This window comes from Struthio camelus, chromosome 18 (genome assembly GCF_040807025.1).
Source record: "Struthio camelus isolate bStrCam1 chromosome 18, bStrCam1.hap1, whole genome shotgun sequence".
Lineage (NCBI taxonomy): Eukaryota > Metazoa > Chordata > Aves > Struthioniformes > Struthionidae > Struthio > Struthio camelus.
In genome coordinates this window covers 19004999-19022214 of record NC_090959.1, presented here as the reverse complement: position 1 = coordinate 19022214, position 17216 = coordinate 19004999, and the positions used below count along the sequence as shown (strand labels likewise).

Genomic DNA, 17216 nt, shown 5'->3' with positions numbered 1-17216 from the left:
GTGCATTTTACAGCGGCAGAGCACTTTGCGCGCATCGCAGCAGCGTGCTCAGGGAAATTCGCCAGCGCCCTCAGTGAAGGCTGCGGTGTCTTCTGAACCTCTCTGCCCTAAATGTCATGGTGGAATTCCAAGCATTAAGCTGCAGCGGCGCTATAAAAATCCCCTTGAAACGCTCTTCTTGCAGGAAGAGGGGCTGCCGGGGATGTTTTTCTCCCTGTGCTGCAGGAAAGCACCTCGGCCAACGAGCGTCCAACTTCGGCCGCGCCGCGGAACGGCAGCGGCGCGGAACGGCAGCGCAGGGGCGGCGGGCGGGGGCGGAGCGCTTTCCCGCGCGCGGCGGCCCCACGCGATTGGCTGAGGGGGCGCCGGCGGGTCCGGCCGCGTATCCGCCCCCCCCTCCCTCCGCCGGGCCCGTCGCCACGGCAACGCGGCCTTGCCCTTGGGCCTAGCGCGGCCCGCGGCGGCGCCGGAGCCCGCCCGGCGGCTGCGGCCATGCGGCCCTGGCGGCGCGCCCTGGGGGCGGCGGGGCCCTTCCTCGCCGCCGCCACCGCCGCCGGCCCCCCCCGCCCCGCCGCCGCCCGCGGGGCCCGCGGCGGGGCGGGCGAGCGGGGCCGCGGGGCCGCGCTGGCGGCGGGGCCCGACCTGCGGCACTTCCTCCGGGGGGCCGCGGCGCCGCCCGCGGGGCCCGAGGCGAGGCCCGAGCAGCGGCCGTGCGCGGCAGCCGGCCCTGGCGCCGCGCCCAGGACAGGTCCGTGCTGGGGTCCGGGGCGGGGGCGCTCCCGGCCTGCGCCGGCCCAGCAGGCCTCGCCGGGGCCGCGGGGCGCCTGCCGAGGCGCCCGGGTCTCCCGGGCCGCTGGCAGGGGCCCGGCTGCGATTTTGGCTCGCGACTTTCTGCGCGGGCTGGCAGTAGTTTGTATGGCGCTTGCCTGAATCTCGCCAGTGGTGAGACTGAGAGCTTCTCTGGAACGGGAAGGGTCATGGGAACAGCTTGTAGGTGAGATGGGCGAGACAGACGTGTGCATCGCAGCTGGCTCTGTCTTTATTGCAGTGTACCTGGAGACCTACGGCTGCCAAATGAACGTCAATGACACGGAGATCGCGTGGGCCATCCTGCAGAAGCATGGCTACACGAGGACAAAGGCGCTCGAGGAGGTGAGGCACCGGTGACGCAGGCCTCTGCCAGGGCTTCGCACCAGGGCTGTGTCTCCGAGTCCCTCCCCTGGCCAGAGTAGAGAGGCAGATTTTATCTTGAGCACAATCCTGCAGGATGGCAGGATTTCTGCAGTCTAAGTTTGTGGAGTAAATGAAACTACTTGACAAGCATGATATAAAGCTGTAGGGTTTTTATTTCCTTTAAACTGCTGGGTTTTATCTCAGTTGGAAAGGGGATTGGATGCAGCAGTATGCTCCTGACTCATCTTTATCTGAGTTTACTTACACCATTTGGTGGACTACTGCTCATCTGCTGTTGAGTTTTCTTGTAACTTTGTTGAAAACCACTGCATGTTTGGGCAGATCTTATTCACTGAATTAAGTGGGTTTGATGTCTGCCTTCTCGTGTTGCTTGTGCAGGGGATTAGTACTTCTTGTTGGCTTTTACAAATTCTCTTTCCTTTTTTTTTTTTTTTTGGCCTCAATCTAGGCAGATGTGATTCTCCTCGTCACCTGTTCGGTGAGGTAAGAAACCTTTTGTCACTGCTGTTTCTAGAACATTTTTAAAGGCGTTTCCATTTGAAAACCAAGGCAGTAAATATGTTTTATGAGAAAAGAGGTTGCAGATGTGAAACTACCTTTTAGTTTAGAGTAGAGCTAACTGATGTTCCTGCATGTGACATTAATTGTGCTATAAATTAGTATTCCATATAGTGAGAAAAAACTCTTTGGTAGTGTATGATCTGTGTATATGTCATAAGCAGTTAGAAGCATGCACAGATTTGTGCGTCTTTGATATTTCTTTGTCTTCTGTGTTCTCTTGCAGTGACTATCTTTGCAGTACGAGGTCTGTACTTTAAACATTTGGGAAATATGTTTCTGGGAAACTTGGGAAATACATCTGTAGCTATATAGCTTGTAGCTATGTAGCTTTGCCTGTTTTTTTCAGACTTCAGAGCAAAATGCTCATGGTAGCTTGTGAGGTAGCTCATACTTAATGGCTAGGTCAGGCTTTCTCTGCAAGAGCTTAGCCTCTGAGTCATTTCCCCAGTGTAGATATTCCCAAGCAAGTAAAATGGTAGTAGATAAAAGAGAGAGAAGACACAGTGCACATGCTACAAACAGCACTTCCATGTGCAATCAAATCAATCAGGTGAGTGATTCCCTGTGTTTAGTTAATTTTCCTCACAAAGCTTTTGGGCCTTCAGGTTGGAGGATCGTTAAAGTGCAGCCAGTCAGAATAACCACTGTGTTCCTGGCTTCCCAGGGAGAAAGCAGAACAGGCTATCTGGAATCGCCTGCAGCACCTCAAGGCTCTGAAAGCGCGGCGACACCAGGCTCGCTTACCTCTCCACATCGGGATTCTAGGTACCTGGCAGGACGTGCAGCAGTTGGTAACATACACTGTTGTGATGCATCCCATCACTCTGCATTTTCTCTCCTCTTCTGGTGGTATATCAAGCCTTCTCTGCAGGGTGAAAGCAGCTAGTGGGGGGATGCAGAGGTGTCACTGAGGATGGACACTTCCTCACAGAGACCGTTCTCCTTTGGCGGCAGGTTGCATGGCTGAGAGGCTTAAGGAGAAGATTCTGCACAGGGAGAAGCTAGTGGATATTGTGGCAGGCCCCGATGCATATCGTGACCTTCCCAGGCTGCTGGCAGTGGCTGACTCTGGCCAACAAGCTGCTAACGTCCTGCTATCGCTAGAGGAGACTTATGCAGATGTTCTGCCTGTCCAGACTAGTGCAGGTGGCACAACAGCATTTGTGTAAGTGCCTTATTTTCCCGTGCATGTTTCTATGGTTCTTGTTTGGAAATACTGCTGTGCAGAACAGACACGTCAGTGACAGTAGCTACCCAAGAGATGTAATGCCTGGTTGCACTCGCTCCCAGCAGCCCAGAGACGCCAGTCTGCCAGACTGTTTGTTACTTCTTTGCTCTCTGACTGAGCCCTGGAAGACTGACCTGTCCTCTGGCTGGTTGTAGGCTTCTCTTAGTCTCCTCTGAGAATGTTGATTGTCAAAGCCTGATTCTGCACCAAGTGATTTCTGTCCCACTGATATTTGTGCCTTTTGAAAATCTGTGCCGCGCTCATCCCTGCCTTCTGCTATGTCCTATCCCACATTTTCCTATTTAATCTTTCTAATCCTTCCATGCATTGTGATTTCTGTTGATTTTTCTTCCATTTAATTTGTACAGTTTTGATAATGAGATTCCCAAACATGAAATTGGGCTCTGTTCAATCTGGCCATAGGGTACAGAGGGACAGTTAACCCCCTGTGTGATGCAGAAGGATCTTTCATTACTGCCAGACTGCAACACAAGCCCATGTCTCATTAGCTGCTTTGTAAGTTTCTTGAGTGGAAACAGGCAGGGGAAATTAGGAGGTGTTAGCTAGGGGCAAGAGTAGTCAGCTGTGATTGGGGCAGTGTGTAAGGGAAAGCCGCATAATTGGGTTCAGAGCTGGTGCTGTTTGTGCTTCAGATGAGGTGTTGGCATTGGGCTGGCTGAAGGCAGAAGTGCTGGGCCAGGTCAAAGCAGGGCAGGATGCAGCCTGGTTGGGTCTTCCAGAGTGATCATAATCCTGACCTGTATTTTACTGCTCCGCAGATCCATCATGCGGGGCTGTGACAACATGTGTAGCTATTGCATCGTGCCCTTCACCCGTGGCCGTGAAAGGAGCCGGCCCATTGCCTCCATCCTGCAGGAAGTGAAGATGCTCTCGGATCAGGTCAGGCAGTGTGCCTCATTCCCACCTATCCCACACAATGGTTCTTAGTGAAAGTGTTTTTTCTGTGGCACCTTTGACAGATGATGCAGCCCTTATCTCTGGAGATGAGGTTACCACAGGGTTCCGCCAGTTGCTGTTTAATTGCCCTTGTAATATTGTGAGACTGACAGGGAAGGGAGGGCTTCCCTTGGAGACTCATCCTTGAAGTAAGAATAAAACCATGGCTGCTTCTGCAGCTTTAGCCTTCCTGACTAAGTTATATTTTTTTTGCCTCTGTTTATCTTTGTAGGGGGTGAAAGAAGTGACCCTTTTGGGTCAGAACGTTAACAGCTTTCGAGATATGTCTGAGGTCCACTTCCATTCAGCTGCTGCCCCAGTCCTCAGCCGTGGCTTTAGCACAGTCTACAAAGCTAAACCAGGAGGCTTGCGCTTTGCACATCTCCTGGACCAGGTCTCCAGAATTGACCCAGAAATGAGGATCCGTTTCACCTCTCCACACCCCAAGGATTTTCCTGATGAGGCAAGTATAAAATAAACACTCGGACCTTTGCCGGCAGGCAGGTGGCTGTGATTCGTTAGAGGTGAGTTGTGCCTCCTTCCCAAAGGGAAGAGCTGTCCTGGGAGGTGGGGGGGGGGGGGGGGATATATATACTCATGCTGACAGGTTTACAGTTTTCTCGCTTTTACTTGGGGAAGGCTCTTCCCTTTGGCATTCCGGCAGAGTTGGGCCATCTATGAGAGCGTCTCCTGAATGCCCTTCACAGGTCCTCCAGCTTATCCAGGAGCGACACAACATCTGCAAGCAGCTTCACCTCCCAGCCCAGAGTGGAAGCACGCGAGTCCTGGAGGCCATGAGACGGGGGTGAGCAATGGCCATGGAGAGCCCTCTACTCTGCCCTTCAATCTAATCTAGGGTGCTTTTTTTTCTCCTCGCTGACGTCATGGTTCTCTGACCAGCAAATCCATGTGTTGTGCACTGCAGATACACGAGAGAAGCGTATTTAGAGCTGGTACACCATGTGCGTGACTCCATTCCGGGTATGGGCTCCCTTTGGCTTGATCTGACCTCAGCACAGTTGTATCTTGCTGTCCATTCTTGAGTGAAGCATTCTTCTTGAGTGAAGCATAAAGCTGTGTGTCTGTGACAGGCGTGAGCTTGAGCAGCGATTTCATTGCTGGGTTCTGTGGGGAGACAGAAGAAGATCATCAGCAGACTGTATCTTTGCTACGGGAAGTCCGCTACAATGTAGGCTTCCTGTTTGCTTACAGCATGAGACAGGTGAGTGTGGGATCTGGTGGAGAATGTATGGTCACCTTGCCTACATTCTCATTTTCTGTTCCGTCCCTGACTCCTGAGTATTGTTTCTCACAATCTCTTTGCAAATAATACCTAGAGACTCAGTATGTTGGCGGGGCTTTCTGCTTACGTGCAGCACTTTAAGGGTATGTGAAGTTGTTTGGTGCTCATGCTGGGCAAGAGGAGTTAAGCTACAGGGTTTACTGCCTCTCCGCGTGCTCTGTAGAGCAACTTTTATGCCTATAAGGCTTCCAGCTCCCCTGGGTGAGCAGCAAGGTTGATTATTGATTGGGTGACCTGGTTCTGCAGACACTCCAGAGTGATTGCAGTGAAGCAGCCATGTCTGCAGAGACCTGACCGCAGGTAAATTTGTCTTTGCTGGTGAGAAATTGTGCTGATGTAGCTGGGCTTGAGTCCAGTTACAGAGACTTTCTGTCAATCAGGGCTGGAGAGAACTGGTGAATTTTCAGAAGGTATATCCAGCGGAAGAGGTGATGTGTGACAAGCTTCCATTAGGATGTTCTCCAAGGCATAAGAGGCTGGTGGGGAGAGAGGGCGGGAGGTTGAGAAGCATGAGGAAACAAAGGAGTATGGATCAGCTCTCAGAACATGGGACTAAAAGTCCCAAGGCATCTATTGCCTGTCTTTGTGGACAGCCAGGCAACAGACACATATCTCGCAGGAGCCGCAGAACTTTTCCTTCACGCAGCCCCAAATACTCTGTGCCATAGCACAAACCTTCTGCCAGAAAGGTGGTGCAGAAAGAACGTGAGGAAATCAAGGATGTTGCTGGTGCCTGGGATCCTGCCAGAGCAGCACATATAGTGGCTCAAGATGTTGCCTGAGGTTGCAAATATAGTTTGTGATCCATGGAAAGCTGTTGCTTGCTTGAAGTGCAGCCCAGCTGGCTGAGGTAAGACCAGACTGATCTCACGCTGTCTGGTTCTTGAGGGGCCACGCTTCTTTTGTTTGTTTGCAGAAAACCCGGGCGTATCACCGGCTGCAAGACGATGTGCCCGCGGACATAAAACAGAGGCGGCTGGAGGAGCTCATTACTGTATTTAGAGAGGAGGCTTCAAGGGCCAACAGAGCCATGGTGGGCCACTCTCAGCTGGTGCTGGTGGAGGGGGTGAGTGTGTCTGGAACACAGACTTGTCCTCCTCCCCTCTTGCTGGTCAAGGGGCTCTTAGGCTATACACAGCAAGATCCCTTCTATCTTTCCAACTCACCCTTCCCCACATACTCCTAGGACTCCAAGACCAGGTCTATGCACTTAAGCAGGCAGCCTGATTTTCCAAAGTACTGAGCCGAGCACAAGATGGTGCCCAGTAAATGCATAATGTCCTTGATTTAGGACTTTAGCCGCCTTGCTCCTAAAATTCAGAGAGAGCCACCAGGGAAGTCGCCCTACTCGGAATTCTGTAGGGTACAGGGTGTGAAGAGGTAACTAGATGAGACTGAAATGATTTATTATGGCTTATTGGCCTGGCACAGACAGCATATTGGGTCCTTTATGTGCTTGTGAAGATGAGGCTCCTATCTGAAGTCCTGGAAAGGGATGGGATAGATTAGAGACCTGTCTCTAGGAATCAGTGCAGGTTTTCAAGTACTGGCTTTGGTGAGTGGCTCTCAACACAGCAGCTCTGGCCGTAGGACTTTGTTACACAGCATGCTTAACAGTGTGGAAAGTGGATTTTAATACTGCCAGTAGTGCTCAATTAATTCCTGCTGCGATAAAGCCCAGCAGTGAATCAGAATTATTGCTGCTCAGGTAATGTTCCCTATCCTCCTTCCAGCCCAGCAAGCGCTCTACCTCCGAGCTGTGTGGGAGGAACGATGGCAACATCAAGGTGATCTTCCCTGATGCTGAGATAGAGGATGCTGCAGACTGCAAAGCTCTGGTCAGGGCCCAGCCAGGGGACTACGTGTTGGTGAAGGTGACCTGCCTAGAATGCCTGTTTTCTTGGGCTCTTCTTCCTGCATGGTGTTGCTCTCTAGAGCAGCTGCTGCCAGGAGAGCCTAGAATTAAAATGGATCTTCCTAAGCACCTTTGTTCCTAAGGACTTTTGTGCTATTTCTTTCAGGTAACCTCTGCCAGCTCGCAGACCTTGAAGGGAGTTCTGCTTTGCCGTACTACCCTCTCCCACTCTGCGGCTTGTCGTTGACGTATCCCTGCTGCCAGTGGGCAAAAGCAGCAGACTTTCCCCAGGAAGAAACAAGGAGGTTTGGTCAGGTGGAGGTGGGGGCAAAACCAGGGATTTTCTTTTCCCCTTTGGCAACAACCTTCCCCCACTGGTCCGTGCAAGTTTGTAGGCAAAAGGGATAGAAGCCATGTATGGACTTGCCAAACGCAACTACTACATGATCTTGTATTTTCGCCTGCTCTCATGTTTGAACCCCCCCCTCCCACCTCTTGCAGTGTTGCAGGTCCATCTCTGCCTTTGATCATGTCCTCTATTTCATCCCAGCCTGAGAAACTGATGTCTGCAGAGCAGGTCATTCCTACTAGATCAGCTGAATTTTGGAGCTGCAAAAACCTGCAGCACCTAGAGAATATGTCTCCAGTTACTGCTGGAGAGTGACAGTACAAGGGGACAAACAACTTGGAAGAACAGGAGAAGATCTTGATGATTTTTTTTCCAAATACTAATAACTTTCGGACTTGCAAAATGCTTAGAAAGGGTAAGGGAGAACCTGCATCCTGCTTGTGTGATGGAATGTAGCGCAACTGTGGAATATAAAACGGTGTTTAACATGCACAAGTGATGCTTAATGTGTTGTATGTGAGGACTGAGAGAATGTACCCTTTGTGCTGGGGATATTTGGACCTAGGCTAGAGGGGATTTCCTTGTCTCTAGGTCTAAGGGAATGCATAGTGTAATGACTGGGCAGCTGAGAGATACCTCTCTAGCCTGTTAAAACTTTAGTAGGTGCAAACTAGGAGTTTTGTGCTCCTTTTCTGTGGTATGTCCTTCTCTTTGCTTTACTGGACAGGAGAAATGGTTGGTACCAGTTTAAATGGCCAGGAACTCCTGGGAGTTCATCTGATAATTGCCTGTTTTTATCAGAACCTGCAGTTAACCCTGGCCACGTCATAGTCCAACCTTGTCTACTAAATTCAAACAAATGGCTATAACTTGCACTCGCAGCTAAACTCTCTTGCGAGATATGAGACAAAATCACACCTTTTAATATAGATAATCTTGTTATTAAAAGAAATGATTGTAAAAGGCTCTGTCTAGTGAGAAATACTTGAAGAAGCTGATCAAGTATTCATAAAGTAGTTCTGACATGATTTTGCAGGATTTTTAAGTTAACATGAAAGAGTTTTGTGAGAAAGTTTTGGGTTTTTTTTTTCTCCTGCTCCACTGGATCTAGGATACAATTGTATCTCTTTGAAAACAGCATGGTTCACTGAGTATTCATTATACCTTAGCTTAAGAAACAAACACATGTTGCTGATTATCTCAGAGCTAATTCTCTTCTCATAGAAGTGAATCTTGTAACTGCATAGTCAGCACTAATCAGTGTGGGTTTTGAAGTGTTAAGAAATACAGGTCTTATTCAGCCATCCTGCCTCCAGAGCAGATAGTGTCCTAGGCCCAAATTCACAAATCAGTTCTTAGGCCCCTGCTATCCAGTGAGTGTAAGCCTTTGACAAGAAGTTTTTTAAGGAAAAGAAAGGGCCTATTTGGTTTGAAATACCAAGGGAAAAAGCAGGATGTAAGCATCAACACTCAGAAGTAACAGGTACCAAAGCCAACATGTACTTGCTAATAAAAATGACTGGGTTAACTACTGTGCAGCATCTCTTTCAGCTCATTTTTCCCGTGCATGTTAAAACCATGGCCAGCACCTCCTCAAAAGGGCTGACACCCCTTTCACTGTTCATTTTGACCTTTTCTCCATTAACACCCATTTCCAAGTGAGAAAATCAGACAGCAGTGTGCCTTCCCCACTCTACTCGGCTTTGAGGCCAGCTGTGGTCGTTTTACAATCATTATTTTAAGAACAAGAGACTAATGAGGAAGAGAGCTGGGTTTTACATTTTGATGAGAAGGTGATAATGCTCACTGCACAGACTCCCCAAGGAGCTGTAGTATTCACCATTTGCCTCACCTCCTTAGTTTTTATAGGCCTTGGGAACCAAGGCTGAGATTTTAAGGCAGCACAGCATCCATTAGGATGACCTTGGAGGCTGAGTTAGTCATTTGGCACTGCCTGAAAGCAGGAATGGTTTTTCCCAGAGGCTAGAGGTGTGATGATGTTTCTGTATTGCCCATCACAAGGTTTGCTCCTGGAATTCAGCTGCTGTGAAACTTTTAACTTATCTCGAGCTCGTTATTGTATATTTGCCACCTTCGGCAGGCAAGAGTCCTGAATTCCAAGGGAATCCCAGTCCCCCTCGATTATGTCTTTCTACAATCAGAAGCTGAAGTGTTTTTATATTTTAGTACCTCGTTGATGAAAGAAAAATTTGTTTTGCCAGGATTACTGCTGTAAGACAACTGTGGGTCTAAACCACATTGGTGCTTGGTGTAACCATCTACTGCATCTCTCTTGTTTGGGTCCTATAAAGAAACACAAATATAGGTGTCCAGACTTGGTAAGAATAGCACGCTCTGTGATTTGTTATCAGCAAAGAGTCCTGATGGGACCTTTTTTTTTTTTTTTTTTAAATCTAGAAGGTAGCATTTGAAAGCTTTAATTTCAACCAGTTTTCTAAGTCTCATAAGTTATAACGAAGCTCAGCCTTCCCTGCTAGTATCTCAGACTCCAGGAGCAAGTTCTGGTATGTTCCCAAGGGGCTATGTGAGATCAGGGTATTATACCAGGATATAATTTAAAAGCTGGATCCTAGCATTCTTCTTCTGGAAAGAAGCTGCAGTCAGCCCCTCTGCCAGGCTCTGGTTGCTTCTGGGCACAAGCAAAATACTACCAGTTGGCTGCTGGGCAGTGTTTTGTTTTAGGGGTGACTTGGAGGTCTTCCTCAAGTCAGACCTACAACTCCAGCCCCATCCTTACCAGACAGTCCCAGCATTGTTCTGTGCCCCCAACCTGCTGTTCTGTATACGCTCTCTTGGGAAGAAAACCACTGGCAGTAACACCAGACTAGAAGTCACCAGCCTCAGGAAACAAAACAAAACAAAAATGTCCTGCAATAAAGCTATTTTTTCACATGGCTTTGGGCCTATTTGCTTGCTCTTTCTGTTCTTTTTACTCCCCAATTCCCAAGTTTATGTTCCTACTGTTGAGCAAAGGGGGTTGTCCAAGTCAAGGAGACCACTGTTTAATCCCTGCCCTGAACTATTGCCACAAAATACTGTATTCAGAAAACATTTAGGAAAAGATAGGAAAAAGTCACAGCAAAGATTTACTTCCACGTCATTTGCTAATGCAGCTTCTTTAGGTAATAGCTGGGGAATTAAAAGGATGTGCATGGAAACCACAGAGTATCAGCGTATAAAGCCTTCAGTAATGAGCCCAAGAGCCGCACTTGCTATGTACAGAAACAGAATAGACTCACTAGAAATCTGGGGCCAGCGTGATGGAATATACTTGATGTCTGCAGCACCTGAGCCAGGCGGCGACGGAGCTGCAGGGAGAAGGGTGACAGTTCATTAGGAAACAAACAAACCCTCCAGGAAAAACAGATTAAACTCCATCCACTCAGAAAAAAGGAAGGCTGCTTCCAGCATGCGAGAGCCTCTGGGGAGCGTAGTCAGATGCACAAATGAGATGCTAAATGGCCCTTAGGACTTTGCTGATGGCTGTTTTACTTTGCACAGGGCACAGCATGAGGAGGCCTGGCTGTGGCATGATACGTGAGCTTTCTGGAGTCAGGTCATTTCTATGTCTAGCACCTGTATCTGTGGACCCTGTCCGTGATCATGGCCCTGACTTTGTCCAGCATTACCAGTAGGTAGTGGTAATTTGAGTCTAGTGCTGCTGAGAACAGGAGGTTTTTGCTGTCCTCCATGCCCTTACAGCTGCGCAGATAAGTTGGCTGCTGTGATAGTGAATGCCTGAATGACAATGGTCCTGCCTCGGGCACTGAACGGAGGTGGCGGTCTCTGAGCAGTTCCTCCCCTGTGACATCAGCCTTCGATTTACTTTAATCTAATTTCTGATTAAAGCAGATTCTCATTCTGAGTGTTACCTCTGCTGCCAGAACAAAGCAGCTCTAGGGCCCCATTCTCCTTCACACCGTTCTTACTCTCCTGACTTCCCTGGAGCCCATCCTGATTCACAGCAGGATGGGGCCAAGCTTATAGGTAAGCATTAAATGTGTCTTAATAGTTACGCAGCAACTTGCAGGGATAGTAATCATAGTGCCCAGTGCTCTGACCTGTCACGTGCAACCTCTAGCACGATCCAGGAGACACATTAGTCTCACCAGCCTGCCTCGCTGCTGCGAGGTGTCAGGAATTACTGTGTCCTCGGTCTCCCGTTCTGGATGTGCTGAGCTGCTTAAGCAGATGTGTGCTGGGATCTAGTTATATTAATAGCCTCACGGTTCAGACTGTCCTTTCTGAGAAAAGCAGAGCCCAGTCCAACCTCACCTTTACAGGAGCATACTCCTTCCCCAGCCCTCGAGCAACTGTGCCAGGGTCCCCTGGAGAAAGGAGACATGGCCTGCCTCTGTCCAGCCAGTCGTGCCCCTGGTTACAGCTGCAGTGCTTTGTCCCGGGTCTGACGAGGCCCTGCGGTCAGCAGCCAGCAAACACCTAACGAGGCATTTGGCAGAAGGTTTTTCTGAGCATAAAACCAAAGTGCTGAGATGACATTTACATTCAAGCATTAGTCATGCCCCGAGGCATCTCCTGACACAGGGATTTCATAACTCATGCAAACAGCACGCTTTCTTCTTCCGCTTGCAGTGTATGTTGATTGAGGCTGGACGTGAACATGAACACACAGACAACGTTATGGCGTGGGCGAACGTCACTGTCACAGAGAACAAGAGCCTGCTTAGTCTCTGGCTGCCATAGCGCAGCGTCCTTAAAGAACAAACCTGTTTGTCCTCCGGATATTGGCTGTGCTTACAGATAGGAGGGACAGACTGCAGTATGCACTCCTAACCGGCGCTCGTTTGCTCATCGTTGCAATTTATTAGCCTAAAGACAATCTCATAATAATGTCCCATCAGTGTCCACAATATCCAGCCGTGCTCCATTCTCCAAGACTTTCCAAAGAGCTAACTAAGACAGAGCACTTTGTTTTTAGCCATGGCCAGAGAAACCATGTTTCTCTTCTTCCAGAGAAACCCCAGTGGGCTGCAAGCTGTTTTCACTCTGAATACCAATGAAGTTGGAGAAAAAGATTGACATTTTCCCTGATGGCAGCTTGTAAGAACAGTCTGCTTTGGGTGAGTCAAAAAGCTCCTTTTTTGCTAACATGATGGCAGGTGAGGAGGTGCATGGCCTCTGCGCATTGACCCAAGCAGCCTGCCGGGCTGTACCGAGGGGGAGATACGCTCGCCTTTCCTTTCCTCATGGTCTTTCACCCGCCCTATTTGCTGGCTGCTTTAGCAGACAGGCTTCAGGCACTTGCAGCCCTTTTCCTCCAGGCCGGATCTTGCTGCCTCGCAGCAGTCACTGTCGTGGGTCGGATGCCCACAGGGGGTTTTCTTCTGGTGGCTTTTCATCACCAACTCGGAAGCTAACTCTTTGGATAAAGCTCAGAGATTTTAGACAATATAAGGCACATTTTAAAGTCTCTTCCCTCCCTAAAATTATTTACATATTTAGCTCACATTTCTGAACCTGGCTGCTCTTGGAGTCCATCAGGAAGAGTTAAGACTAGTCCTGTGCACGCAGGGGACCTTGCGGCTCCTTTACGTCCATGACACTGGAGCTGACCGGTCCCAACAAAATCCGCTAATCCCCCGTGAACAACGGGCTATTCTGCTTCGCGAGGAATGCGACTGCTTCTCACCCTTGCCGTGTGAAAGAAGTGCCGCTTTCCAACTACCCGTTCCTGCCTCCCAACCCTCCTCCACGATCTTTCTACACATTTGAGTTCCAAAATAGCCCGAGACCTGTTCTATAATTCACCAAGCAGCCTATTCTCGCCAAGAGACCTGCTGTTTACATTTCTGTCTATCTTCAAACTCTTTCCATAACAATATGTCTTCCTGGAGTGCTCCTGCAGCTGTGAATTGAATTTCAATGACAGAGGTGCTGATGTTGAGTGGCATATTCTATTTTTCAGGGTTTTGCAAATTCACTGTGTATCTTACAAGTCTGTCATAGTAAGTGCCATTCCCTGGGACTTGGGAGTCCTATGGCTTTTCCTCCTCCCCTGTGAGTAATTTATTTTCTTTACTGACAGCTAACTATTGACTTTTCTTTCTCCTGCAGATGAGGTGTCCTGCCTCATTAGGTTTGAATTAGTTTTATCTCTAGACTTTCCTATTAATAAGCTCTCATTGTGGTGCCATTATTTGATATCTATTTTCTAATTTTTTCCCCTATGTCTCCCTATCTCTCAAATATTTTTTTCAGTTTTTTTTTTTTCCCCTCAGCTGGCTAAGATATTTAGTAGTTAGACACTGATGAGAGACCCGCAAACAGTTAGACACTGATCAAAGACCCGCACAGAGTGACCCAGTGCCCAGTCCGCCCCATGCATGTAAAGGGAAGGGGGATGCCGCTGGCAGCTCGCAGAGGCGAAACGCGAGGATGGCCACAGGCTCGCTCCCGCACTCGTTCTCCCTCTGCATTCCTTTAATCTTGGGCTGATCTATGCCATGCTGGTTTTCTTAAGCACTTGAGTCAATAGAGTAATTAAAATTCCTCCTGTGATGCAAACACAGTGCAATTTATTTGGACAACTGTATTGGACTCGCTCTGTGAACAAATGTGGCCAGCCCAGCGTTAGGTTAGAAGCACGGCTTTTCTTTTCCCACCTTCCCAACAGTTTGCTCCCCTCTCCCAGCAGGCCCCTCTAACGCATGTGTTTTGAAACCCCGGCCTCCTCTTTGTTGTCTCCCAGACTGTAGTTCTGCAGTTTCTTTGGCAATACCCCTAGAATTAGAGATACTTTACAGCTGCTATTTCCTGCACACGTCCTCGTCGCCACTCAGAAATCCTGTCTTGGTCATGCTTGAGAACTAGCTGTTTGTTCAGGATTTCCTCACATGGTACCGGCTCTGCCCCGAAACCGCCCAAGCACTCCCGCGTGCCACGTGAGCAGAGGTACCGGGAAGGGAGCATGTTTGTATGGTCTGGGTCACTTCAGTTGTAGTGCTAGCAAGGTGGACAATAGCAGAGTTGAAAATTGCTTTCATCTAGGCAGAATAATAGCAGATATCCTGGATGGCCAGGAAACCACCTCGTTTGTCCTCTAATATGACCTCCTAATCTCCTCAGAGATCCCCACAGCCAGAGAGCCCAGCACTAAGCCCGGGATTTGTGCTCCGTGTTGCAGAAAGGGTCCCAGGCTTCCCAGGATGGCAGACAGTGTTGCAGAACATACCTCGCTCCCTGTTGGGTCCCTGTTGGGTTGCCTGTCATTGGCACGGGCTGTGATGAACAGGATTTGGAGCGTTAACGACTATTTGGAAAGCTGTTCTGGGGGAAAAAAAAAGGATTTTTCATCTTATGTTCATGGATTATTCAAGATCCTTTTCTGCAGTTGAGGGGATTAAGAGCTGGAGTTTTGACTCAGGCACAACAGCAATGACCACCGCTACGGTTCAGGGACCTGGGGAGAGCTGGAGTAGCAGCTAACCCAGACAAACAGACTGGGCTGGAAAGTTACTGAAGGAAAAATACTGTCTCATGATCCATGATTTAATGTTCAACATGAAGAGTAACAGCAGTGTTGACGTTTTACCTAGAAAAGTCACAAGATGAAACAACAAAGTAGGATTCAAAATAATATTTTTCCCTAAAATGTCAAAATTTCAAAGAGCAAAGCAGCATTCTGTTGTCAAGATATCACCTCTTTCATAACTAAGTACCAAGAGCAGGAGAACTAACTAGGGCAGTGCAGCAGTACCTTGCACAGAAAAGCGGTCTCCAGGCGTGCGCTTCCAACCTACAAAACGCTTCTGGTCCCAGAGGCTGGGGACAGGCAGCAGCAGGGCACTCTGCAAGACAAAGAGCAAACGCAACCTGCCATTGTGCTGGAGTCAGTGTGAGCTTCTCCTTCACGCTGCAAACACCACTTTGCAGTGGTAATGGGGAAATTCAGGAATTTGCTTTTCATTGCAGAAAAGAAAAAAGTGCAGTGAAAGTACAGGACTAGAAATGATAATTTCTCTGCCTACCCCCAGATGGGTAATCACAGTGTGGGCAAAGCTAATGCCGTCTTCCACTGGCAGCAGGAGCCCTTGATCTGAGATCTGTGGAATGAATAAATACACCCTGTGTTATATATTATTTTAATGTACCAGCTGCAGGGATATTGTATACCATTTCATGTGCTTGACAGGTTTGCATCCCTATTAGCAGCATTTTCTCTAGAAAACTGGAAGTGAAACAGGATTATTTCACCTTATTTCAAGGTGGCACATGACCCTGGGCCTTAGGTAGAGTCCACCTTTTCCCAGCAGCCAAACCGGCAGGAGATGCTACTGCACAGAGAGCAGAGCGGGCTGAGGGCTGTAAGACCTGTGGAGTGCCTTCGGCGTATGGGATTTCCTCCTTGTATCTTCAGTGGTGTCAAAAATAAATCCCATCATTGGCTGCAAAAAGACTGCAAAAACACATATAATGCCACTGCATTTATAGAGCAATACAAAGTGACGCTTCAGCAAATTACCCATCGGAGCAGAGAGCGCTGAGACACACGTGTGCGTCTGTTATCTGTGCTGCGCTATGCTAAGACTCGTATCGAGTTCTGACCGCTCTCTTTTGGCAGAAACACTGTGCTCAGAACATCTAAAAATTTGTCCCGCCGAGGTTCAACCTGCAGCAGATGGAAATAACTCTGTACGCAAATCTGCAAGAGATTCCGTTCAAATATTCTGCTTGAATCAGAACACATAATGCAGGCTGGCTTTCAGCTGGCCAAGCCTGGGTCTCACGGAGCTTTGCTTGCAAGGGGCATGATCTGTCAAGGCAGTTTCAAAGGGTTTTTTTTAAATGTTTCCAAAAGAGCCAAGAGAAAAATTGAAGCAATTATCCTGGATGGGGGGAGACGTTTTGGCAGCTCTGCCAGAAGAGATGAAAGCGCTCAGGCTACAGCCCTCGCCCGAGGTCTGGGAAGGAGGAACATCTCCGTCCAGCCGTTCGCCGACACACTGCGCGGACGGCAAGGAAACCGAGGGCTCATGGCGGGGCGTTCCCCAGAAAATCTCTCCTTCACGCTCACCTGGTGCAGCCAGGTGACCATTTGCAACTTCAAACATCCAAGACTTAAAACTACTGTTATTGGTCAGTCTGAGTTGGAGCAGTCGTTCAATGGTAACCGGAAATGCAAGACGGAAAAGTGCAGGGATGAAATGAGATCTTGCCCTGAAGAAGAAGAAAATGCAGGTCATTTGGTGCCGATGCGTGGGCCAGCCCTGCCTCCCTTGCTCCGGCAGCTGACCAAGCGCGGCCCGGTGCTGGAGCAATCGCGCCGTCCCCGGGCGTGCCGTCACCCCGAGGACCGCGCAGCTGCCTGCTAGCGGCGCCCGACTCCGCACTGACCAGCTTTGCATGAATGGAGACTTCACACTTGCACTGGGCAGTTGGTCCCAAGCAAGCAAGGACTTTTCCACTCCTTTTATCTGATTAAAGTTTGTCGGAAAGGAAAACAGAAAGTTTGCTGTTCTCTGCCTGGGCCGCAGTGAGCGGCGGGCTGAGCTTTCCCTGCCCGACCCTTCAGGAGCTCGTGATGGACTGCCAAAGCCAACGGGCACTGTCGTGGCTCCGTGCTTTCTCCCAAGTCTCCGTAAGAACAGCAAAACTCGCCCCCCAGGTTTTGTTTCCAGGTGGGAGGTAGGAACCGGGGGGAGGCTCAGCCACATGCAGAGAGAGTTAATGTGAGGAAGAACCTAATTTCACTACGTAGAGTTTTTACATTAATGAGGAGGAGAAGGAT

The 17216-nt window shown here is 49.1% G+C and overlaps 1 protein-coding gene across 1 annotated transcript; it reads left to right on the top strand.

Moving 5' to 3' along the window:
* The first annotated feature begins 492 nt into the window (after nt 1–492).
* Nucleotides 493–10364, top strand: CDK5RAP1 (CDK5 regulatory subunit associated protein 1). The gene is made up of 13 exons (XM_068912978.1): nt 493–748; nt 1049–1152; nt 1643–1677; nt 2420–2520; nt 2710–2920; nt 3763–3883; nt 4173–4403; nt 4648–4745; nt 4866–4921; nt 5032–5162; nt 6160–6309; nt 6977–7117; nt 7265–10364. The coding sequence occupies exons 1-13, from the start codon at nt 493–495 to the stop codon at nt 7343–7345; spliced, it is 1716 nt and encodes a 571-aa protein (XP_068769079.1). The 3' UTR covers nt 7346–10364.
* Nucleotides 10365–17216: the final 6852 nt, after the last annotated feature.